The sequence below is a fragment of the Dufourea novaeangliae genome, unplaced genomic scaffold (assembly GCF_001272555.1).
Source record: "Dufourea novaeangliae isolate 0120121106 unplaced genomic scaffold, ASM127255v1 scaffold175, whole genome shotgun sequence".
In the NCBI taxonomy this organism is placed as follows: Eukaryota; Metazoa; Arthropoda; class Insecta; order Hymenoptera; family Halictidae; genus Dufourea; species Dufourea novaeangliae.
Genome location: NW_015374053.1, coordinates 723,849 through 748,663, shown reverse-complemented (window position 1 = coordinate 748,663; position 24,815 = coordinate 723,849). Strand labels below are relative to the sequence as shown.

At 34.1% G+C, this 24,815-nt stretch overlaps 6 protein-coding genes across 7 annotated transcripts; 4 read left to right on the top strand and 2 right to left on the bottom strand.

Moving 5' to 3' along the window:
- The first annotated feature begins 3,003 nt into the window (after nt 1-3,003).
- Nucleotides 3,004-3,461, top strand: LOC107189962 (LIRP-like). The gene is made up of 2 exons (XM_015578661.1): nt 3,004-3,226; nt 3,292-3,461. The coding sequence occupies exons 1-2, from the start codon at nt 3,004-3,006 to the stop codon at nt 3,459-3,461; spliced, it is 393 nt and encodes a 130-aa protein (XP_015434147.1).
- Nucleotides 3,462-4,438: 977 nt separating this feature from the next.
- On the top strand, nt 4,439-6,814 carry LOC107189957. Its single transcript, XM_015578655.1, has 3 exons — nt 4,439-4,591; nt 4,716-5,637; nt 5,717-6,814. Exons 1-3 carry the CDS (start codon nt 4,472-4,474, stop codon nt 6,787-6,789), a joined length of 2,115 nt encoding a protein of 704 aa, XP_015434141.1. The 5' UTR covers nt 4,439-4,471; the 3' UTR covers nt 6,790-6,814.
- Nucleotides 6,815-9,688: 2,874 nt separating this feature from the next.
- Nucleotides 9,689-14,942, top strand: LOC107189899 (transcriptional regulator ATRX homolog). Its single transcript, XM_015578578.1, has 17 exons — nt 9,689-9,821; nt 9,905-10,020; nt 10,110-10,255; nt 10,328-10,567; nt 10,659-10,875; nt 10,960-11,375; nt 11,461-11,759; nt 11,830-12,124; nt 12,219-12,484; nt 12,561-12,714; nt 12,807-13,166; nt 13,236-13,536; nt 13,620-13,802; nt 13,882-14,004; nt 14,094-14,267; nt 14,353-14,725; nt 14,925-14,942. The coding sequence occupies exons 1-16, from the start codon at nt 9,761-9,763 to the stop codon at nt 14,392-14,394; spliced, it is 3,393 nt and encodes a 1,130-aa protein (XP_015434064.1). The 5' UTR covers nt 9,689-9,760; the 3' UTR covers nt 14,395-14,725; nt 14,925-14,942.
- Nucleotides 14,905-17,051, bottom strand: LOC107189886 (iduronate 2-sulfatase). The gene is made up of 8 exons (XM_015578565.1): nt 16,866-17,051; nt 16,579-16,756; nt 16,382-16,512; nt 16,133-16,304; nt 15,906-16,055; nt 15,710-15,847; nt 15,313-15,638; nt 14,905-15,249 (listed from the first exon to the last, which is right to left on the bottom strand). The coding sequence occupies exons 1-8, from the start codon at nt 17,049-17,051 to the stop codon at nt 14,905-14,907; spliced, it is 1,626 nt and encodes a 541-aa protein (XP_015434051.1).
- Nucleotides 17,052-18,078: 1,027 nt separating this feature from the next.
- LOC107189947 lies at nt 18,079-20,705 on the bottom strand. Of its 2 annotated transcripts, none has more exons than XM_015578644.1 (6): nt 20,641-20,705; nt 20,374-20,533; nt 19,928-20,028; nt 18,841-19,824; nt 18,622-18,747; nt 18,079-18,562 (listed from the first exon to the last, which is right to left on the bottom strand). In XM_015578644.1, the coding sequence occupies exons 2-6, from the start codon at nt 20,473-20,475 to the stop codon at nt 18,274-18,276; spliced, it is 1,602 nt and encodes a 533-aa protein (XP_015434130.1). In that variant the 5' UTR covers nt 20,476-20,533; nt 20,641-20,705; the 3' UTR covers nt 18,079-18,273. The 2 variants fall into 2 exon arrangements, with proteins under 2 accessions (XP_015434130.1, XP_015434129.1); XM_015578643.1 differs by having other exon boundaries at nt 20,374-20,570; nt 20,641-20,652.
- A 1,044-nt stretch (nt 20,706-21,749) lies between these two features.
- On the top strand, nt 21,750-24,369 carry LOC107189885 (glutamate receptor ionotropic, delta-1-like). Its single transcript, XM_015578564.1, has 9 exons — nt 21,750-21,936; nt 22,029-22,102; nt 22,265-22,441; nt 22,526-22,752; nt 22,852-22,961; nt 23,054-23,247; nt 23,328-23,433; nt 23,619-23,808; nt 23,880-24,369. Exons 1-9 carry the CDS (start codon nt 21,750-21,752, stop codon nt 24,367-24,369), a joined length of 1,755 nt encoding a protein of 584 aa, XP_015434050.1.
- Nucleotides 24,370-24,815: the final 446 nt, after the last annotated feature.

Here is a 24,815-nt window from a genome sequence, read left to right as displayed (position 1 = left end):
CTTCCTACGGGATGTACAATTTCAGAAGATGACATATGCATAATGTGCTTAATGAAGACGTCCTGGTCGTTCAATATTACTAGAGACCTGTTTGCAGCTTTATAAGGAACCCGGTAACCATTTTCAGTGACACAATCATCTCTCTCGTACACAGCGTATGACCAACTTTTCGAGCACCGGTAAGTGTTTCCTATAGCCCGCATTATCTCCTATTCCTCCGAGCAAGAGAACGTAGAAATAAAGCTTATGATATAAATATAAGAGAATTAACATATAATTAAGCAATAAAAATTCCAAAAGTGTATATACGAGAAAAGCGATACCAATAATGAAGATAATTCCAAGTTTGTAAGACATCTTGCTCGCCACTTATAGAGTTAAGACTAAACTTAGGTTTCTGTCGCTGGAAGAGGAATCCTTACCAACAGCGTGTACAACGATATTAGTAATAAGCAGTAATAATAGATAATAATGTGGAGCGATAATGTCAGGAATATAACTGCAGCTCAGTAAAAAGCAGAAAGAACCGAGCTAAGTAGAAGTAAAGCTTGTATCAAGGAGGGAGCTGGAATGCGTGTATTTTACGAGTTGTCAATTTTAAACAGCGCAGAACAGTTTCAGTCGTCGAAGGATCTAGCGTCGAACGGATGCTAATTTTTCATCGGAATATCGTTTCTTCTATTCCGTATCGCCCTCTTATCCTTTTTCCATCGTAACTAAATTACAGAAAGTGTTCAAAGTGTTTTATGCAGTGTATAAGCAAATTTTCGCAAAAATTATATTTGAAAATGCATAGAAATTTAAAGGGTGGAGAACGTTTTCGATTAACTAGATCAATATCGTTTCATTATTATTAACTATGACTGAACGAACGTTTTTAATTGTGCCAAAAGATTGAATGAAATGAAGACAAACAAGAGGAAAAAAGAACAATGTATTTTCGTAACTTTCATTACGGAAGTTTAAACATTTTCCCGTGCGAATAGAATACCCGACTCGTCGGTGAAAAGTCTGCAATATCGTCGACACGAAAATATTTTCATAGTTCGGATTCAAGAGGAAGTAGGCGCATCAGATTAAATCTTGCGTAACTAAATCAAAACTGTTCCAAATAGATAGCGTTTTTTGAATCAACGGAATATGGACGATTAAGAACTAAAACGATTGATTCGTCACACTGTGAATCGTTCCAATTCGCAAGGAAACATTCAAGAAAAAGGAATAGGGGGACTAAGAAGAAAAGTCTGATGTACTCAGAGGACAGCAAATGTTCGAGCACACGGAGGAGTTTCTTAATTGCCGGTACCATTAAACGCGGGGTAACTTTCCAAAATTATGCAAATTACTTTTTCCCCGCAGAATATGGTGATTTCTAAAAAAAACTTAATATATCGCAAGATATGCTTTTTTTTTCTTTTTTAATTTCATGCACTCGTGAAAAATAAGAATATATTTTTCATCGTTTTGGCATAATTTCCTATCGTTTATGTTATTAACTTTCTTTTATCAGTATTTATACGTATTCCTTATCTTCGTTAATACATTTCTTTTCAATTCTTGTATATAATGTAATATAAAAATAGGAGGTGCACAAAAATCAATACTTTCAATACTTTAACGTGTTTTTTTGTCTGCCATAATTATCAAGCAGATTATTGTTCATTTCGTATTACTCTTCCATTTAAATAATCATGTACAAGGGAAAAGCACATTCTGATTTATTGAATTTATATTATTGTCCTAATCTTTTGTCGAAAATTAAACTACCTGAAATGTTATTCTTCGATTAATACAATGATTAATATATAGAAAAAAGAAGACAGAAAAGTACCAGACTGTGATAGTACACATGGTGACATGTACATATAAATATAATTACATACACACATATTTTACTGATCTCTGTTTTATCGACTCGCATTAAGTAAGTGGTTTTTTTTACATTGTATTTTACTTGGTTATAAATATGTGTTTATCCAATCATATAAGTTGAACGTAACAATAACGTCGATTTTTAAAAAGTCATTCGTATTAATCAAACACGAAACTAACTATGTACTACCTGTACGGGTAGGGGAATGTTAGTTAAGAATATCCGTATTAGCAAAGGAAGTTATATTAAGGTTGTCTGTTATCATTGCTCATAAATCACACAATGGAATACTGTGAACATTACAAAGTTGAATGTATCATCGGTATCTCGTACGAGGTTTTTCACCTAAATCTCTATTTATAAATTCCCACAAAAAAGAGTAACAATTAGCGCCCCTTATCTCGCGAAGAGGGAAAACTTTTGTGTTTCCTTCTTTATCGATGCTTGTCAGTGTAAAGTATAAGGTAAACTGAATTATTGAGAGAATAGTATCGAGAAGAATAAACGTACATAATTAAGAAGAAAAAAAAGTAACGATAAAATGAAATCGATATGTTTTATCAAACTGTGTCTTGGATGCTTTAAATCTCGATGGTAAAACCAATTCCCTATGGCGATACCGTTTCTAGATACATGTCTCTGTTTAAATAAAACGCTATAAAAAAAGACTGCACATAGCAACAAGGTTGTAGAATATTTGTAAGTCGTTTCGAACTATCCCTCGTATACTCCGTGTGAAGTTACAACGCAAGGTTTATATTTGCACAAACGATATCTAAAAATAAGCTGTTAGTCGTTAAGCGGTACGCAACAGCATCAACATGGGGTATCGTTATTGATAAGTCTTGATAAAAGTTAATGAATGCGATTTACATAAACACGCTAAAGGATTCAATTGTAACAATTGATTTTCGAATTTACCTAGACAATTTTCCACGGCAAATTTAATAGATGTCGCATTAACTTGATAGTTTGAATGAGGCGCCATTATTAAATTTCCCGCTACCATACTATGACAATATATTCAATTGTCATATTATATTGTTAATAGATGTTCTTTTGGAAAATTTAATTTAACAAGACAAAATTACTGAACACAGATTGATTTGAGGATACTATTTTGATTATAGATGTTCGCATACCGATTATACGTGCTCGTGAGTTTGATACTCGTGGTAGCGATCTTAACGTCAAAAACAGAACGCGCGCAATCAGATGTGTTTCAAAGTAGACAAAATCGACAAGCTGATGTGCGTCAAGAGCCTCGTCAATATTGCGGCCGAAGTCTTTCGAGCACTTTGCAAATGATCTGTGGTGGTGTTTACAATAGTCGATTCAAGAAAAGCAATCAAGGTATTGGAATCCATTCGGTTCGAATAATTATTCATAACCGCATGTAAATGATTCGCTTTTTCTAGAAATGGTGATGGACGGTTATGCGTTTATCAATGATTTGCATCCCTATAAATCCATCGAGAACGCAAGGAAGATGTTAAGATTCCGACGAAATTCACGGGGTGTCTACGAGGAATGCTGCTTGAAAATGTGCTCTACGGAGGAACTGCGTTCTTATTGCGGTAGTCGTTGACCAATTGTTTTTCAACTTCTTCAATGCAGAAAGTGAGCTAGATTGTCGTCTCAAAAGTCTCTCCTGATGTGTATTGATAATTACAGCTTTCGTCGCGTAGTAATGTTTCTTTTCTTCAATTTGTATTTTACATAAGAATAGTAATGAGCTCTAATGATCTTGAATTAATTAAAATCATTATTTATATATTATTATATGTAATATATATATGTAATATATTTTATTTAATTTTATACAATAGAATCGTGATAAAATTAAGAAGGAAACGGCATACACCACATTGATAGTCATCCATTTTAACACTAACCGTACCGAGACATTTATATACCTATGTATACCGTATTTAAAACCGGTCATTTGACCGGCGTTCGGTACGGTTAGTGTTAATTGTGCCAGTTTATGAGTATACTCATACTCAAATTCATAATACAATTTGATCTCACTTGTACTTAATCAATATATTGCATAAGAAATGAAATTCTATGTGATCAGTTAAATATGCATGCTTTGAGCAATATTCTTTCTTATGAATATGTATGTTATATATGTATATATATATATATATATATGTACATATATACAGTTGTTTAATAGGTTAGTCAGTCCTAAAATTTTCTTTGCTATATGGTACAAAACAAATAAATTGTTGAACTTTTATGTACACAGCACATGAAAACAAAAGATTTCAAAGGTTAAATCATCGATTTTTAATATATTTTTATGAGATTTCTTTTTGTTGTTGTTACATACATATTTCAGATACATTATATACTATCATCAGAATAGGTGTAAACACCAACATGTATACAAAAATTAAAAGATCACGTCAATTCTAGTAAGCCTTTTTTATATTGTGTAAATATTGTAGATACAAATTTAAATATCAAAAAGTTTAATTTTAAGGAATAATATGATTTAAAGAAATTATATTTTAAGAATGTCAAGAGTATGAATATAAAAGAAAAGATTTTTGAATAGTTGTAATATGTGATGCAAGTGTTTTATAAACAATGGAGACAGAAGAAGTTTATAGTCTTGCAATCAGTCCACCCATTGTGTCAAGGTTCGCAGTTCAATGGTCTGATGACAATCATATATCAGTTCTTACAGAGAAAGGAATTCATACATTTGTAAGTCTAATATAATTTATTTTTTTTATTTATTTTATTTTTATATATTAGTATATACCAAATTGTTTTATAACGAAAACCTACAGAATTAAGAATATATATTTTATGTTATTATTCCATACAGGAATTTATACCTACTCCAATGTCTCCTTATTCGACCATAAAGTTTTCTAGATCATTTATTTATGTGCCATTGATTTTTCCTGTGGAAGTTATAATGAATAAAATAGAATCAAAAATTTGGAATATGCATCGTGAAGCAGTTTATTCATTTATAATGGAAGAAGGTCTGACCCCAAAGATATCTAATGTTAAGGAGATGATTCCAAAAATAGTTGACTTAGCATGGTCACCGCAGAATATAATCAGTCCTAATAATTGCCTTCTTGCAATTGTAACATCGACAGGAGCTGTTATAATTGTTCACAAAATTGCCACAGATTGGTATCCTGCATATGACTTGTGTTCCATACGTTACAATGCTGTAGAGGCTGAGATTACTACAAAGTTGAAAGATACTAAAAGTGATCTTGTTTCATTCATGACACTAAAAAATTGTATTAAAACACTACAAGCTTCTTGTATGGCTTGGAGCATGCTTTTGGCAGATTTTGCATACCTTGCTGTTGCTTATCAAAATGGAGACATAATTATTTATAAAATTCCAACTATATTACACTGTAGTGAAATACCAGACTCTAAAATTGTGGGCACAATACATTTGAATGAGTGTATAAAAATAAATGCATTGCATTGGATTAGCATTGATGCAAAAAGATATGTAATTATTGTTGCATATTTTGATGGACGTATTCATGGTCTTACAATTGAAGACTGTGAACAGGTGATTGAGTTGAAATCAGTTGATAAATATTATGATTATGTGGATCGTATATCTGTTAGTGCTATAAGAACATTTCCTCAAAATGGTACAAGCATAAAAATTCTGATTTCAAAAGGTAGTTTTCTCTTCTTATTGCATTTAACAAACGAGGGAACACTAAAAACTATGCAACACTTGCAATTAGAAGGATTCATGATATCAGGTAAAATATATTAACAGTTTTTCTTTGCATATAAAATATGGAATATACTTTGACTGACAATTAAATTAATCATTTTTAGGATTAACATTTACGAGTGTAGATTATGCATTAGTCACAACAGAAAATAATTCAATGTTTGCAATTGACCTACAAGAAAATAAGTTTCTTAATATCAAAGTAAAGAATGTATTGCAACAAGCTCAAGTGCGATACCTCGGTCTTGCTCATTCTTTAAGCTATGTAATATTTGTAACTGTAACTTCTCCAAACACTGTATATGATCATTTAATAACAAAAGAACCAAGTAAAGTTCATTTCTTTGCTTTGAAAAATAAAAATTGGGATCCAACATTCATTTTAAGTAAAAGCAAAGGAGAAAGGTTTGAATATTTGTGGGATTGTTTAGAAATAATCAGAATAAAAGCAACAAAAGCAGTAGATCCTGCAACTGTATTGCCAAAAGTGCCATCCAATTTAGAACTTTTGTCTTTGAATGAGTTACGATTAGCAATGTGGACATCAGTAATGATGAAAATTTGTGAGAAGAAGAAAGTAATAGATGGCATAGGAAGTATTGCTGGAGAAATATCAGAAGCACAGCCTTTGATCTTTGTCCACACTGCTTGTAATTATCTTGAACATCTGGAAAATCATGTCCCTTTATCCCAAGAGCAGGAACTCTCTGTACACTTACTGAAAATGTACTTTGAAGTCTATTTAGCAGGAGAGGAAAATGAAGAAGTTACTCCACTTTCCAAGCGTGTTAGAGACATTGTAAATAAAACATCTCAATACGATAGAAGTAAAATTGAATCTTGTAACTTGTGCGGCGAAGTAATACATGATCTATCTTGGAAAGTAGTGAAATGTTCACAAGGTCACATACTACCTAGGTGTGCTATTACTCTCTTGCAAATAACTAGTATGCAATACAGGATATGTCAGATATGTGGTTTAATGTTTCATCCATGCTTAGATCAAGTGTTTGATAAAACTAGGTGTCTGTTTTGTGATGTACCTGCACATCAAGAAAATCGAGTGTTGGGTTCAAAGTCTTTTGTAGCTTTGGAGAATAGCTTGTCTAAGCGAACTAATTATGTCTCAGAGACGCCAGAAGATCGAGAAACGGAGGCAGCTGTTGATGAACCTTAAAATTGAAACATTACTACATTTGTAAATATTTTGCATAAAATTCATAAATGTTAAATTAAGTTAATTCGTAAAGACAGTTTTTACAAACAAGAAATCAAACACCTCCACCCCATTGATGTATATACTCAGTATTTTTAAAGGCTTAGAAATTAAGTTAGTGAAAGTGTGAAGAAAGCCAATAAAATTATTTTATTTTATGTATGTCTAGTTTGACAAGTTCGTGTTGGCAGCAGATTAAAGGTTGGCTATGACCGAGTTTTTTTAGTATTTCTACTAGACTCTAATTTCCACCTGTTGAATGTATCCTAATAGAGTATAACTATGTACATCTATATAAATTTGCAGATTCTGTTGTAATGAAATATATCATTTGAAATTTAGCAAATTTTATGAAGTATTTCATCGTCAGGGGGCAGCAGCAAACTATGTGTTCACTGCAGTTGCGTCTACAGCGTGTATGCTTATATATAGATGGAGATGATCTGAGAGAGAGTGCTTGATTTTGGAAAATGAATCAATTCGTTGTTTGTCCACTAGAGGCATAACGATGATGGTCGAGAAGCGCCAAAGTTTCGAATGGCGGCCACAAGCGGAAGACGGTGCGCGACACCACGCGTGAATCCATTACACCTGTCAGCCATGGACAGTTAGCCGATTAGGCTTGTTGCGCATAGATGGTGTGACACGCGTCAGCACGCGCTACGACGCGATCCGCTCGCGCCGTGGAACGGGAACCGTCATCCTCTCCCCCGTTGAAACTTCTACAGAATCCCGAACATAGGGAGATGTTATGTCGAAATCAATTCAGCAAGAGTTTGTTAACATGTATAAGGAGGACACTGACTCTAGTTCTGGTAAAGAATTTCAGAAATTAAAGATTTCTCATGATAGTTCTATGCGCACAAAAAAGTTATCAATATCAAATATCATAAAACATGCAGAAGGTAAAACTTTGATCAGCAAAGCGCAAAGTTTGCATTTTAAATCTCGGATGGTTAAGATTTTAAATAGATTCAAGGAGGTTTGCTCAGAGTATGAGTTAGAGATGGAACATGTAAAATGGAAACACTTCAAAAAAAAATTAATACATCAAGAATTTGCGAATAATGTAATTTTCCGAACAATGAATGTAATTACCAAACTTAAAAAGGAGCTGGAGGAACAAGAAAATGAATTAACGAATTTTCATGATGAATGGAATAAGAAGTGTAGTCTACAAAGTGCTGGTGATGGTAGTTCTTCAACTGAAAACGAATTATTAGAGATTGTAGAACTACAAGACAAATCTGATCGATCAAAGAGTAATTCTTGTTCGGAGCAAGAAAGTAAAGTTTCAGAATGTGACAGCGAAGAAATATTTTCTGCACATGAAGCTACTAAAACAGATACGAAAAAGAATAAGGAAAATAAAATTTTAGATCCTATTGAAAGAACAGATAAATCAGTGGATAATACTAACGAAAATTCATTGTCCTCAAGGGGTAGTGAAGTTATGTCCCCTGTTTTAGGTAGCAATAAAGAAAAAGAAAAATCTGATGAAATACATTCAAAGGACAAATCTAAAGTAACTTATACAACCAAAGTAATATCTAAGGAATCTAAAGAACAAGAGATGAATGATTCTACAAAAGATATATTTGATGTATCAATAGGTGAAAATGATGAAGCTGAAAATACTTTGCAAGAAGAGGAAAGAAAACTTGAAGAGCAGGAAGAAAACATAGTAGACAATGAGGAAACACAGACAAAAATTGACTCAAATGATAATAACGATTTGCTGGAAAATCAGATATCAATTGTAGAATTTGATAATAAAGAATTGGATGCAAAAGGAGAAATAACTGTTGTGCTTGAACCAGTTCTTTCTAAAGAAACAACATCATCGAAAACAGATGATGTTGAATCTGTAGAAACAGTTATAATTGAAAAGGATGCGACAAATTTTTCGGACATACTTGATGAAGAGCAAGCCAAAAAATTATTGTTAGATTCGGATTCAGAAACTCTTTCAATTGATGAATCCATGTCTGAAAAGTCCAATAAAGCTTCTGCAGAAGGGAATACGAAAGAAAAATCTCCATCGCAATCAGGAAAAGGAAAACCTAGAAAGAAGCACAATCTAGACGATATCTCTAGGAATGAAAAACGTTCATTAAATAAAAGGGATGTTATTAAGGAACTTTGTGCTAAACACGATCGTCTTCTTAATTCTGATTCAGACATCTCTATGGATTCTCCTCCTACAAAAAAACTATCTAACGAATTTCATGAATCAGAAGATAATAGTGAGAATAGATACGCAAAGGCATTGCTATTAGCTTCTTCAAATAGTGAAAACTCAGGTTCCGAAAACAATAATAGTTCAAAAATCACAAAAGTTGGTGATTCTTCAAAGAAACAGCAAGAAAATAGTAAAGAAGATTCTTCGCAAGATGAGATTCTGTCAGATTCGCAAGGTAGTATTAGTGAAAGAACGAAGAAAAGACGAAAGACGGTAACAAATATGGACAATTTTAAGTCTGATGAAAAGTTAAGTATGGAATGTGAGGTTGTTCTTGAAAGATTGCCCAAAGAAATTCTTAAAAAATATGCAAATGCTTTAGATAAATCTCGTCAATATTTGGACAGTAAACAGATTATAAGGTATAATTCAATTGAAACAACTTTTATTGAATATTTTTTTTTCTTGTTACATCTGTTTATCGATACGTTTTTTGTTATTTTTTGCAGTCTCATTAACTTGGATACACTTCAAAGGGATTCCAAGAAAACCAATGATCCATCGCGGAACTCTTCGTTTCCGAAAAAGTCTAAAATAAGACAAGAAACAGAAGACTCACTGTTGGATCATTTGAAGAAAATAGAAAATGGAGAATTAATCGAAAACTCTAACGAAGATTCTAACGAAGATTCAGACACTAAAAGTACACTTAACACGGTGAAGTGTAAGTTTACAACTAATGAAGAACTCATGGTTGAAGCTGATAGAGCAACAAAGAATATTCTTTTAAATTCTTCGGACACCGACGTTGGTAAGTTCTTAGAATAATTATATTTAAAAAATTTTTTTGGCAAACTTGAAGATCAAAATAAGATTTAAGTCATATACCTTCAGAGAATCAGAATGTGGCTCCAAATGACAACGATAGCGACGAAGAAAACCTTAAAACTAAAGCAAGTGGTAATAAAAAGAAGTTGCGAATGGAAAAGAAAGATTCTACTAGAGATAAGGTAACTATACGGTACAAATAAGTTATTCTGTTATCTGGAATAATTAGTGGTAGTATGTATAATAGAATAATCTTTTAATATTAAATTAGGACGATTCAGACAAGCAGGAGAATAGTAGATGGAAACGGGATAAAGTATTAACAATTAAATTTTCGGACACAGATTCTGACGTAGAAAAAGAAAAGTGGAAGATAAAACAAGAAAAACTGAAGGAAAAGGAAGGAAAAAGCGATACGTAGGTTATTTGACGTTGTTACTAGTTAAGTATGAAACATAACAAGTAAACTGTCAAACTTTTTGTAAATAGAGAAAGTTCGGATGTCAATGAGAAAATTAAACCACGAAAACGGAATGTTCGTAAAAAAATTCTAAATTCCGATTCGGATACAGAGCTTGTGAAGTCTGACTCGAATTCTGATAAATCTATGACATTGGCAGATAGTGCATCTTTGGATAGCGATTCATCCGTAGAAAAAAAGCAAAGAAGGACACGTAAACGAAAGACACGTAAATCATCTGACACAGATTCGTCACTTGCAGAAAAAAAGTATATTTTTACTGTTACTTAGCAACAGAACGACACGTATGTAAACAGAGTTTTTTAACTTTATATGAATGCTGCATTGTTACGATTACAGATCAAAACCGAAAAGAAAACGCATTAAAAAAATGGACAGTGACTCTGACGATGATTCCAATAAAGAGGAAATTACTAGTTCTCAAGGAACGCCTGGTAAGACACGTCGCAGGAATATTCGGAAAGTACTGAAAGACAAACAAGTCGCAGATGACACAAAACAGGCTGCGAAGGAAGAGGAAGAACGAATTAAACGCATTGCTGAGCGACAAAGATTAGTATGTCCTTTGTTAAATACGATTGATTTAATTTTCGCTTACAAATACACAAAGAAATTACCGATGTTTTTTTTTTCAAATTAGTACAATGAGATGTATGAGGCAAGATTGGCTAGTGAAGAAAAGGTAGACAAATTGGTATTAGATTTTAATCCAGAAACAAAAGAAGAGATTGTATGCGTTCACGAAGACTTGGTGAAACGCTTGAAACCACATCAAGCTAAAGGAATCAAATTTATGTGGGATGCTTGCTTTGAATCTCTTGAACGGACAAAATCTTCACCGGGATCTGGATGCATACTCGCGCATTGTATGGGCCTTGGAAAAAGTCTTCAAGTAATTGCTTTAGCGCATACACTTTTAAGGCACGAAGAAACCGGTGTGAAGACCATTTTGATTGTTTGTCCTTTGAGTACGGTACTTAATTGGTTCAATGAATTTAAGTTATGGTTGAATGACGTTGAAGATAACAGCGACATTGATATTTATGAATTGACTAAGTAAGTTTCACCTATATATTTTCATATAAATTATGCTTATATAACACATTTACAATCGTAATATTTGATTATAAATCTGCTAAAGAATGAAGAAGAATATAGAGAGAAAATACCAAATGGAATCTTGGCAGAGGAGAGGTGGCGTCCTTATTATTGGTTATGAAATGTTCAGAAATCTGAGTGGTGCACAGAATAGAATGCGAAAAAGTATGAAAGAGGACATAAAACGTTGCTTGATAGATCCTGGTCCAGATCTAGTTGTTTGCGATGAAGGTCATCTATTGAAAAACGAAAACACTGCTCTTAGTAAATCTATGACGAGTATTAGATCATTAAGGAGAATTGTACTTACGGGAACGCCACTTCAAAACAATTTGATAGAATGTGGGTATTTACTAGTATCGAATAACAAACACATGTATGATCGAAGTAATTTTTAATCTATTTCTTATAGACCACTGTATGGTACAATTTGTGAAACCGAAACTTCTGGGAACAAAAAAAGAATTTTTGAATAGATTCGCAAATCCAATAATGAACGGTCAATTCGACGATTCTACCGAATATGATGTTAAATTAATGAAAAAACGTGCTTATGTTTTACACAAAATGTTGAAAGGCTGTGTACAGAGATTCGATTACTCAGTATTAACGCCTTTCTTGCCACCGAAGCAGGAATACGTAATTTTTGTACGCTTATCAGATGTTCAAATTAAAATGTATCGATATTACTTGGACAACTTGGCTTAGTATGTAAAACTAATTTCTTATGTTAATAAAATAATTTAGTTACAGCTTTTTATTTTTTTAACTAGTGTCATACTGTTTCTTTTTTCTTTTTAGCCGATTACGTGCTTCAACTGGCGGAGCTCTTTTCAGAGACTTTCAAACACTGCAGAGAGTATGGACGCACCCGCTAGTTTTAAAAATAATGCAGTTAAAACAGAATGAGAGGAAGCTTTCAAGCGATTCCGAGGGTTCGCTGAAAGACTTCATCGATGATGGGTTAGATTCTGAGAGTACCACCACTAGCTCGAATTCTTCCAAAGAGGATATTATCGAGAGCAACCAACCGAAGCATACCAGAAGTACAAGAAATAACGAATCTGGTACGATTCCACATTGTGTTTGTCCATTAATTTACGGTCAAATATACATTGTATAATGAACTGTAATAATCTTCAGACGTTGAAGTAGTTCCCGAATCTGAGAAAACTGAGCAGGATGATTGGTGGTCACAGTTCATTGAGCCTGAACATTTGGAGGACATGAAGGTTTCCTCCAAACTGGTGCTTCTTTTTGGTATTCTAAAAGAATGCGAGCAGATCGGTGATAAACTGTAGGTGTTTTGTATATTGCGCTAACAATCTTCGACCATTTTTAATTCTGAAAATTTTCAGTATCTATATGCCATTTACGAAATTATTTCAGGTTGATATTTTCACAATCTTTATGCTCGTTATCTATAATTGAAAACTTTCTGAACAAGATCGATGAACAGACACGAGAGGAAAAGAAACAGAAAAAAGGAAATACGGGATTCATGGAATATTCGGGTAGATGGTCATTAGGTTTGGATTATTTCCGATTGGACGGTCAAACGTCTGCCGAAAACAGGAGTAGGTGGTGCAAAATATTTAATAAATCAACGAATACAAGGGCAAGGTTGTTTTTGATATCGACACGAGCAGGTGGATTAGGAATTACATTAACCGCTGCTAATCGAGTTATTATTTTTGACGCAAGTTGGAATCCTTCCCATGATGTACAGAGTATATTCCGTATATATAGGTATGTTATCTCGAATGGTAAAAAAGAAAACAGTTCATAATTGTATTGCAACATGCATAAAATTGATAGGTTTGGCCAGAAAAAGCCGTGCTATGTTTATCGATTCTTAGCTGCTGGAACAATGGAAGAAAAAATATATAATAGACAAGTGACGAAGCTGTCGCTTTCCTGCAGAGTTGTCGACGAACAACAAATAGAACGTCATTACAGCAATCATGATTTGAATGAGCTGTACACGTTCGAACCGAATACGGATGGAGAAAAACCAACTCTAAATTTGCCCAAAGACAGATTACTAGCAGAAATATTTTTGAAATATAAGGATTATGTGGAGAACTACCACGAACATGATTCTCTTTTAGAAAATAAGGTGATCGTAAATTAATGTATTGCCTTGAAAATCTGAGTATGAAATACAAATTTATTTTGCTCATGTTGATCTTATTTCTATAGGTCGACGAAGAATTGGATGAAGAAGAAAGAAAACAAGCTTGGTTAGAGTATGAAGAGGAAAAGAAAGAAAAACCAAAGCCAGTGTACACGGTAGCAGGAGCTTATTCGAACAATATAATGATGCCTACATACTTTAATGTTAATACGGATTATGCAAAACTTCAAGAACTTATACGCAAGGACGTAAGAATATTAACAAATTTTAAACTTCATGTTTGTACAAAAAGACTTATCAATGCAACTTATCAACGTTATATTGCAGTATCCAAATGCAACACCTGAATACCAACAAATCATGACAGCTCGGGCATTAACAGATATGTATAGTTATTGGGAAAGACAAGCTTTCCACAATACGACCGCACAACGAGCACCTGACAGCATGGTATGTTGAAAACTTCATACAATTAAAAAACACGTCATTAAAAATGGATTCGTTGGAATATGTACTAATTGAAGCTTTCTGATTGGTAGCTGACTGGTCTACTACAAACCCAGATGAGACCACAGGTGCCTACTATGGTTCGAGTCCCTAACATACTAAGGAATGCTAATGTCAATGTAAATGGTCAAGGAAGAGCTGATCTTCCTGTAAGTTATATGAGTACTGACCCAAAATCCGGAAACGCCGATGACGACATAATAGAGGTAATTGATGTGCAAATAAACATTTTATAGAATTAAAATTGTTTCGATATATTACGATAAAAATGAACTACACTTTTAATTTTAGGTTACAACAACCACAAGTAGTAAAAAGAATCAAGAAGAATGAACTGTGTATAAAAAGGGACTTCAAGTGATTACGAAATTATAATGAATGTTTTGTTTTTATCCGTTGCGACAATTATACGTTCTACACGATCATTCGGTTGGACAATCGCCTGCTACATAACATTTCATGCCGGTCTGATACTGATCCGTAGCTGAAATTTTTGTATTGTAGATGACACATCACACGTATGTAACACGTGTGTTTTTTTTGTGATTTATATACATGTTATAGGAGTTGCTTGTATACCTTACTTATGAATCTTTTACAGAATTTATTGTCGCGAAAGTCACTAGGAACTGTTGTCGTACATACAAGTATCACCAGTATTAATGTAATTATAATGTAACTGTAATCTTTCCTATTATAATATTATTATTATTATTATTATTATTATTATTATTATTATTAATAGAGTACTAGTACTTGCTTAATAAATATTTACGTTTTTCTAAGTATGTGTACTTCGGAAAATAGTAAATTTATAAGTATATTGCTATTGCCAGGACGACATTAAAAGTTCATTTTTCCAGGTAAAGCATATCTCCAGCCTCGTCGCAGTAAATCTTCAAGTTCCTCTTTTTGTGCCAGGTATCCTGGAAAGCCTACCAGATTTTTATTCTCATCCTTGTCGATTTCATGATCGTACAATTCTTCTGCAATAATATCATTCCAATCTGGTACTCTTGCACGAGAATCAAATCGCAGCCAAGCTGTGTAACGATATCTGTTTGTCCTTAAAGTATATCCCATAGCTTTTATATTCTTTAAACGAGGTTCGTCGCTACTTGGGTGCACGGAAGGTTTAATACCCGGTCTTGGATATTGTCCAAAAGCTGCTTTTTTCCATGGCAAAAACTGCAAATTTTTTAACACGAGCTATATACGTTATTTTGAACGTTACATCTTTATGGTTGTTACCTCTTGTTTTAAAGCGGCTTGTAGAAGTGGCATAAGAGAAACACCTTCACTACAGGTGGTTTCTGGATGTATAAAATCTTGTTCCATACGATCAATTTCTTTTTTCTTACTTTCATCGAAACAAATTGGTATTGGAATGTTCGCCAAATCTGCGATAGTTGGAAAAACATCAACCAACTCGACTAGAGAATGTACAAGTACTGAGTTTGTTGATAGATACAATCTATTTTTTGTTAAGCCTGGAATGTATATTATTAAGGGTACTCTCAAAGTAACATCGAAATTACTATATTTCGCCCACACTGCGTGTTCGCCTAACGACCATCCTGTTCAAATATTAATATTCAATATACGAAGAATTTGGAGTACCATATTATATTTAAGTATCATAACTCACCATGATCAGATGTTAGTATTATAGTAGTGTTCTGTCGAATTGACAAAGTGTCTAATTGATTAATTAATTTACCGATTAGATCATCAATATAAGTCACAGATGCATAATATGCTTGTATAATTAATTTAGCAAAATTATCTGTAGATTAAATCACAGTGAAAGTGTAAACATTTTAATAGTAACACAAACTTTATACCTGGTATTTTCTCCCATGGGAATTTAAGATTTAATTTTTCAATGTCCTTCCTCTTTCTTAAATCTATCCAAGGATTATAAGCAATGCTACTAATATTCTTTGGCCATTTATACGGGTCAGGTACTTTAAATTTATGCAGTGGGTGATGTTCTGAAAAGTATTATCTGTAACTATATCCTGCAACGTTGAGCACAATAGTGATAAGTAGTCATACTAATAAAATTTACTTAAATATTTTCTAGGATATTTTAGAGGTATATGAGGTTTCTGAAATCCAACTGCCAGAAAGAAAGGGGTGGGATTCCTTGCATGGTTTTGTATAAAATGTTTAGCTTCCTTTAGTATTTCTATGTCTGGCAGTGTTTTATTTGGCATTGATGATACTTTAACTGGACACACCTAAAAGCAGCCTTCAAATAGTATTACTAATATACATATGTAATTTATTGTTTACAGAAATAATTGACAATCATAACCAGATTTTGTGCAGGTAGTGTTCTTAAATTCGTTTGGCAAACTGGAGCATCTTTGTACCTCTCTGTATATGGGTGAAAAGGTACTTCCGTCCACGAGTAAGGACTGTCATCAGAGTTGTTTGAACTTATTCCTGTGCAAAATTTTATAAGAATGTGTATAATAATTAACATACATTGGTATTTTGCAGATTACATACCTGGATGAAAGACTTTTCCTATAGATTTAGTAATGTATCCATTATTCTTTAGATGTTGCGGTAATGTTGTAAAATTACCAATATCTTTTCGCCAATAACTATAAAAGTCATAAAGTTGGAGTGTATCTGGTCTCCTACTTGTTAAAAATGAATTTCTACTTGGTGCGCACAAAGCTTGCTGCAAATAAGTAAATTTTGGTACATCATTTTTGCATGTTTATTTATACAATACATACTTTCTTTTACCGTTATGAGTGTATTTTAAAAGTATTCAGTGCGGCGCTAACCTGGGCAAATGCTTGTGTAAAAATGGCAGCCCCTTTTGCTAATCGGTTTATGTTCGGTGTATAAGCCTTTTCATCGCCGTAACATTCTAAAGTCGTTCTCAAGTCATCGACAATTATTAGAAGAATATTTTGTTTTTGTGCTATGCACCAAGCAATTGAAACCATAAAATATAATATAAAAAACATCCTTCATAACGTAGAACAGAATGTGTACTTATATATGTACTCTACCTAAATAGGTATTGACAAAAAAGAATTCTATTTAAAATAACAGTTTAGACTTTCGTACCTCATTAATCTTTCCCAATGGAACAAAACATTTATTGCTATACTTATAAAAGTATGCAACTTTTGTAGGAAACTTTACTACGAAATTTTAAATAGGTATAGCAGGGGCAACAAAATTAGGTGAAACACATTGTATAAAAAATATTTTTGTTTGATTTATCAAGTATTTTATAGTTCTGAATAACATGACTGAAATAGATATGTTGAACAACAAAAAGGGATAATGGAGTGGGTTGGATTTGATTGCATGCAGAAAAATTTTTTAACTCACTATTGCACTTTATTTTTCAACGTACAGACATACAAATAAAAATGCTATGTAATACTTACAATTCTACAATATCTAGTACAATAACTACAATGATATATGTAATATAAATTACATTAAAATGATACAATAATATAAAATAGTAAAAATCAGTATGGAAAGTTAAGAATTTTATATAACATGCGCAAAAATTACTGCAGCAAGTTCATTGTTTCTTTGCACATTATTTTTAAGTTTGCCAAACCAGGCTTATCAATCTACGAAATTGTATTTATGGTTGCATTCATTGAGTGTTTAATTGAGATTTAATGTTTCGAATCTGTCTGAGTTGTTTTTCATATGTTCAATATAATACAAACCATTTGACGTACAACATTTGTTGCTTTGTTTACAGTATATTTTCAATATAATATCATTACACAAAAGACAAGAATAACATAATTATTACCAAAATGTTTCACTATTAAATGTACAAAAGAATTTAACATTTGTTCAAGTAATGTGTCAAGTTAGAAAATAGCTATGTATCGTATAAAGTTTTCATTTGTATTCGGATAAGAAGTCATAGAAAAACGACTCAGCAGTTTTCTTTCTATTCTGAATCCGTAGTATTCAGAATTAGAATCGTAAAAATGTGAATATTAAACGAGGGTCGTTGCACTCAAAATAGTGTTAAAAGCGTAGTAAGGAGTGACTAGTTAGAGAGATGAAGAATACAAAAGAGCTGAATAGCTCGTAGAGAGGAAGGAACAATAATATTTTTTAAGTCGAATGCTTACGGCCCTAGTAAAATACTCCAATTTATACTGCTACAATTATTTATCATCATTGAAGATATTAGCCTGTCTCGAATCAATCTCGGGTTTCTTTCTTAACAATCGATGATAATCTTTGTTCATCGGTATTTTTCGTACAGTCATTTACATTAATATTATGCTTTCCCTTAAAGTCAGTCTTAAAATTTACTTGCGGGCTGGTAGTATCATCTTTGAACACTTCGGTATAATGAAAACTACTCCCATTTCCAGTCTTTGCGTTTGTGCTAGCATTATTGCCAGAACCATTCGAATGCATTTCATTAAAGTGTTTATACAGCATTACAGTCGTACTGAACTCTGCTTCACATCCTGGAATTTTGCATCTAAAACATGTTCTTCTTTAGAAACATGTTATAAGCTGATAATTTTATAGTTGTCTTACCGAAATACTTCATTATTCTTAGCTCCTTGAACTACTGGCAGTTTCGAGTTAGCATGATTGTCCTGGTAGTGTTTCCATAAACCAGTTACATTGCTCACTTGTGCTCCACAGCCAGGAATCTTGCATCTAATTAAGAAGTAATGAGTTAGAAATAATGAAAATAATTTTTCCTTTAAACGTAAACTAATAACTATTACTTAAAAATATTTTTAAACTTACAGGAAAAAACTGACGGTCGACGCTTTGCCTTGTTTTAGTTTCATTATTGATTTGTTAGAATTTGAACTAATTGTATTGGCTCCTAATTTATGACTGTCTTGATGATGACGATAATGGGATATGTATTTATATTTTCTCCCACAGCCATTAGTGGCACACTTGTATATTTCTTGTTTGTATCTAGACATCCGTTGTTTCTTCGGAGTATATTCTTCGTCATCGGAACAGTTGCTGTTTGTTTCTATAGCGTTCTCTTCATTTTTCGTAGCATCACGATTCAAATCATTTCGGAAGATTCTTTCAATATTATCCAACTCTATTCTGTGTTCCTGACTCCTTGAGTTCATAGTACATATCTCGTTCTTTGAATTTTTTGTAATGGTAATATCTCCGTTCACGTATACTACGTTAGCTTTTTCTTGGGAATGTTCTGCTTGCAGTTCTGAACATTTGTTCGTATTGCCCTCATACTTACAGAGGAAATTATCTGTACTTAACATTAGACTTTCAGGCATAGGAAATGCACCCACTTCATTCAATGACTCTGTGGTGGAAGAGTGATCTTCCTTCTTAGAGTTATCGTTTGGAGCATTCTGATCATGAGGGACATCTTTCTTTTTCTGCTGTATATTGTCATTTCTATGAATACTTTGTTCATTATTATCATCATATTGGTGTGCTTTTATTGCAAAAGTTTCGTTCTGTCTTTTCTCGTAGCAATCTTCTGTACTTTGTACAACTTCTTCATCCATGGCATTCTCCAGATCTTCAAAGCATATAACTTCTGGTTCAGTTGGCAGTGTTGGTGGTTGTCTGTGATAGCTTTCGATATGTTCCTCTAAATTACTACTGGTTGTATGTAAAGACCCACAATTTGTGTATGGACATATAAATACATTTGTTTCATTATTATGCCATTCTTGATAATGACGCCACATACTTCCAGGATCTGACAATTCTTCTCCACATCCTGGTTCCCGGCAGCTGGATACATGAAAACATTACACAAACACTAGATATTGTATCGCAAAAAAGTAGAAGTGATTTTTACAGTAAATTAATATTCTGGGTCAGCAAGTTAACTTACATAAATCTAATTTTTAAGGCCTCCAGAGCCTCGTGTGTTTTGTATTCATCTTGATTGGTAAATATTTTGCCACAACCTCGTTGTTTGCATGTGTATATTTCCTGAAAAATAATGATAATTCGTTATAAGAATAATCTAATGCAAAGTAGTTAGAGAAAACAAGCGAACAGTGAAGCATACGAATCAGAGTTGGGAGTAACTTTATTTAATACATGAAGAGAAATTATAGGGAGAAATTTTTTCATTTGAAAAATGGAAATTCCCACATTTCTTCAATGAAAACTCGACAGCTGGTTTCTTATCTTTTATTCGTTAGACGGGGACTCTTTATCTAGATAATAAATTTCGCCAATCCTGACGATAACTCGATGAATGCAGATAAACGCGATACGATTTGTTTTGAGTTAGGGGTCATTGAACCTGTTAAATGGCTCCGGCAGTTTTACCTTTTTTGGGGCGATTTCTTCAACAGTGCGATTCCTCGACACGAATCGGATGACGCTTACTTCGGTGGGACGGTCCGTGCAGGTGTCCGTACCCTGGCCCATCCTGGCCGATATTTGAGAAAAACGGCTAATGACGACGCGTTTCGTGGCCTCACATAACCTGCACTCACCGACGATGGTTCGGTAAGGAATCTTTCCTACAGCTTGAATGAAAGTCCCAGACGCAGGATCATTTCCACGAACGGGATACTTTGTCGGGCTACTTACCAACAAAGTGCGCTCCCGTTCGCGCCGAAATACCTGTCCTCTTGCACCTCACATTATAACTGTCGTCAATAGTATCAATCACTTGTTGTCATTTCAGTGCAACCGGACCACTGTCGCTTTTTCCGTCCACCATTAATGTTCCTCACGTTTCCAAATACGATTGAGAACCGCTGCCAGAGGATGCGCCCTTCGGAGCTCAACGGATATTACTTTCGCCTGACAAATCGGTACTAACCACAATAACGCAACTATTGTAGCTGGATATGTAAAGTGCATATTTCGACATTCGACGTTATTCATTCTCCGATCATTTTAAAATTGTTACGGTAAATGATTCCTTCAAGAAAGAAACTTTATTCGGATTGATGCATCCCCAGCGCGTGCGTAGGATGCAGGAGCACCCGTGTTTAGCAAATATTGCAGGATCGCAACAATAATGGCGTTACTTTGAAAAGTTTCACTTTCTTTCCCAGAATAATTGCTTTAACTGTTCTGAGTCACTCAATCGATTATTCTTTACAGCAAGGGAAAGAAGTTGGCAGCCAACGGGGAAATTGAATTCGATGTGTACCGATCCCCATACGTGATTGTAATGAATGTAGATAAGTTTTCTTTTTATTTCTTTCAAATTTGTACCGTCTCGTCATTTTACTAGAAAAACTGCAGTACATTACTTACGCCTCATATTATGGAATAGGTTATATTAAGTACAACAAAGTTGGACAGTGTTTTTAAAATTCGATTGATTTTTGTTGTTCACGCGATAGTATACAGGGTGGTACTATTTCAAACCACTAAATACGATACGATCAATTCGAATAACGTATTAACGTAAAAAAATGTTAATAACATTTTATATGATTCAGTCAAAGAATTATAGACGTTACGGAAATCTTCTATTGGATGATCGAATGAGAGCAATTCACCGTTTTCTGAAGACGAAATCCCGTAATGGAGGTATTATATTTTACATTATTCATTTGTTTTCGAATGAGTGTAATCTTACGCGAGCATGTACATTATAGATTATCGGTCACACTGTATACGTATGGTGTTGACGCGTCAACCGTTTCTGCGTGGATGTCAGTCGGGTCACTGTCAGCAAGGATATGCCCAGACACGTTAGTATCGATTTACCTTGGTACCTGGTTTGTTGTGTTGCTAGACAGTTTATAAATAATTTAGTCAGATCACAGTGCGGAAAACTGATGCAGTTGCAGTTTAAATCGAAGGATGCATATCCTCCACACGTTACTTATTGCAACGATTCTGCGGTCCTACCGATGCAGCAGTTACGTTAACGGTCAAGGTCAGCATGCTTTTTTTAAATTCGATCATTCACACTTATTTCTTTCGTTTACATTTTTCTAACGCTTACGTCTTTGTAGATGAGTTTCAAAGGACAACAAATGACGAAGACGAGTCTCCAGTGCCATCACACGTAACAGTCACATCCTGGAATGTAAGTTTCATTGTTTAAAAATTAAACCAATGTACAATGTGTTGCAATATGTGGTCATTAATTAAGGAATTACTGATCTCTATCATTTACGCGTACATGTTATGAAACGCTCTCTTCTACCCCAAGAGGATTCAAAGACATAAAAATGTATACCTGTCGCAGGACATGCCGTTTTCTGGAATCGCGAAGGAGAATGGGACATGGGTAGGCAAAGGATATGCGTTCAACATCTTCGATTTGATTAGTTCCAAGCTGAATTTCACGTACACCATTGTTCCGCCGAACAAGCACATCCTCGGGGACGAGAATAGCGGTATTCTTGGTCTGCTTCACGAAAAGGTGAACAATTTAGTCGAATAAGATAATCGAACATTGAACACAAGACAGAAGTAGTATGAATGATTATTATTATTATTTCAACAGAAGGTAGACGTGGCAGTCGCATTTCTTCCGGTTTTATCGGAGATGCGACACTACTGCGAATTCAGCAGCTTTTTGGATGAAACCACATTAACGGCTGTAATGAAGAGGCCACACGAGTCAGCTACTGGTTCCGGTCTTCTAGCACCGTTCGAGAAAACAGTCTGGCTTCTGGTTCTAGCATCTTTGGTCTTCGTGGGACCTGTTATTTATATCTTCGCCCATATCAGGTGCTTAAAATCCTAAAAATCTTTTCTTATGATGGCGTTCATCAGTTACTACTTTAAATGGAATGGATACTTATCAATCATTTTCATCCGTTGTTGCAGGGCAAAGCTATGGCACGCCTCGAACTCTGAGAAGTTTAGTTTATCTTCCTGCTTCTGGTTCGTTTACAGTTCTCTTCTGAAACAGGGAACAAACATTGTCGCCACGACAGGTGACACGATCGAAGATATGATTATCGTATTTGATAATAATTACGCACACTTTAAACGTCTTGGAATTAAATCGGAATCCCTTAACACGTAGATTCGACGCGGATGCTTTTCGCAACCTGGTGGATTTTTATATTAATATTAACGTCCTTCTACACGGCGAACCTTACGGCGTTCCTGACGAAGCCCCAATTTACCTTGTCCATCAGTTCTCTGGAGGATATTGTCCACAAAGGATACAATTGGGTCACTTATAGAGGACGCACCGTTGATTTTCTTCTTTCGCAAGTGAGATTCGGATGTATTCCTGCGATCGTTCCGCGTACAAATTAACGAACAGATAACCGTCTGAAAATTATTTCATGCAGGACCATTATAACGATTTAAGTTTATTGAATGTCAGCAAAGGGCAGGGAAAAGGCGATTTCAAAGATTACGAACCATCGAGGGCCATATTGAAATCTGTGAGCACGAGTATGTATTGAACACTGATGGATTAAGTAGAATGAAACTTTAATGTTAATGGATGACAGTATGTATTATAGAGGTCACATACGTGCATTTTAGTAATTGGTGGTGCAATTATTTATAGTACTGAAAACAATGGTGTATAGATACAACTGGAAGTAGTATTCTATGTTAATATTATTCTCTTTTAGGAAAACTTTTCTTAGCAGAGGCACATTATCTGCAAACATTAATATTCAGGGATTATGTAAACAAAACTCACAATAACATGGACCACAGCTTGCGTTGCACCTACGTTATAATGCCTGGAAGCATCTTAAGCATACGTCGAGCATTTGGCTTTTCTAATGGAACAGCAATTCGAAAACCCTTGAACAAAATGTAAGTTTCATTTAAAAGAGACTGAAAACAGGATTACTGTTCTGCTTGTTAAATTTGTTATGAATTTACAGGTTGATGAGACTGGTAGAGGCAGGCATTATTCAGCACAGGCACGAAGAGGATCTGCCATTAGCGGAAATTTGTCCTGTGGATCTTCGTTCGACCGAGAGACGGCTCCGAAATACCGATCTTCTTTTAACGTATAAAGTTGTCGTGGCTGGATACGCGATCGCCGCGATTCTATTTTTCTTTGAAACAATCTATGCGTTTGTAGCAAGTCGAGTGAAAAAAAGTAAGCAAACGGATACGCGTAATTCTCTTTCTCTGGTAGCAACGGCGAAAGATCGTTTGTATACAGAACTTTCTTCTAAGAAGCAAGCGAATTTCTCGAAAGGAAGTCCACAAACGATGTATAATAACGATGGTCAGAATGTCTTGGACCAGAGAAAGCAAGAATTTATCAACGGAAGAAATTACTACGTGATTACTGACAGACAAGGCGATCGCAGATTGATTCCCACTAGAACGCCTTCTGCTATTCTGTTTCAATATGCTGCTTGATTTTGCATAATGTTCACACCAGCAACCAGTTATTACTATTATGATTCAGTCTAACACGTATCTTACAATGTTCTTTTTTAATTCTGAAGATAACTGAATACTGATTATTTATGGCGTTCATATTGTCGATTAGAATCTCCTTCATTGATGTATCATTCAATGAAAATTGTTGCGTTAAAATATTATTTTTTATGTCTGAACTAAAGGTTGACCTACTACTTTAACAAACATTCCACGTGCATATGTATTTTCATCGGATTTTCTTATATTTTACTAAAGAACTTATTTTACCAACTGCTATAATTGTATTTAAATAATATTTGTAATGTTTATTTTTAATAAAAGTAAGAATTTAAACAAGTGTTCAATTAGTTTGTTCATTATTCAATCCATACAACACTAATTAGACGGTATGTATGTACTTCTATTATATTTCCTAATTTATT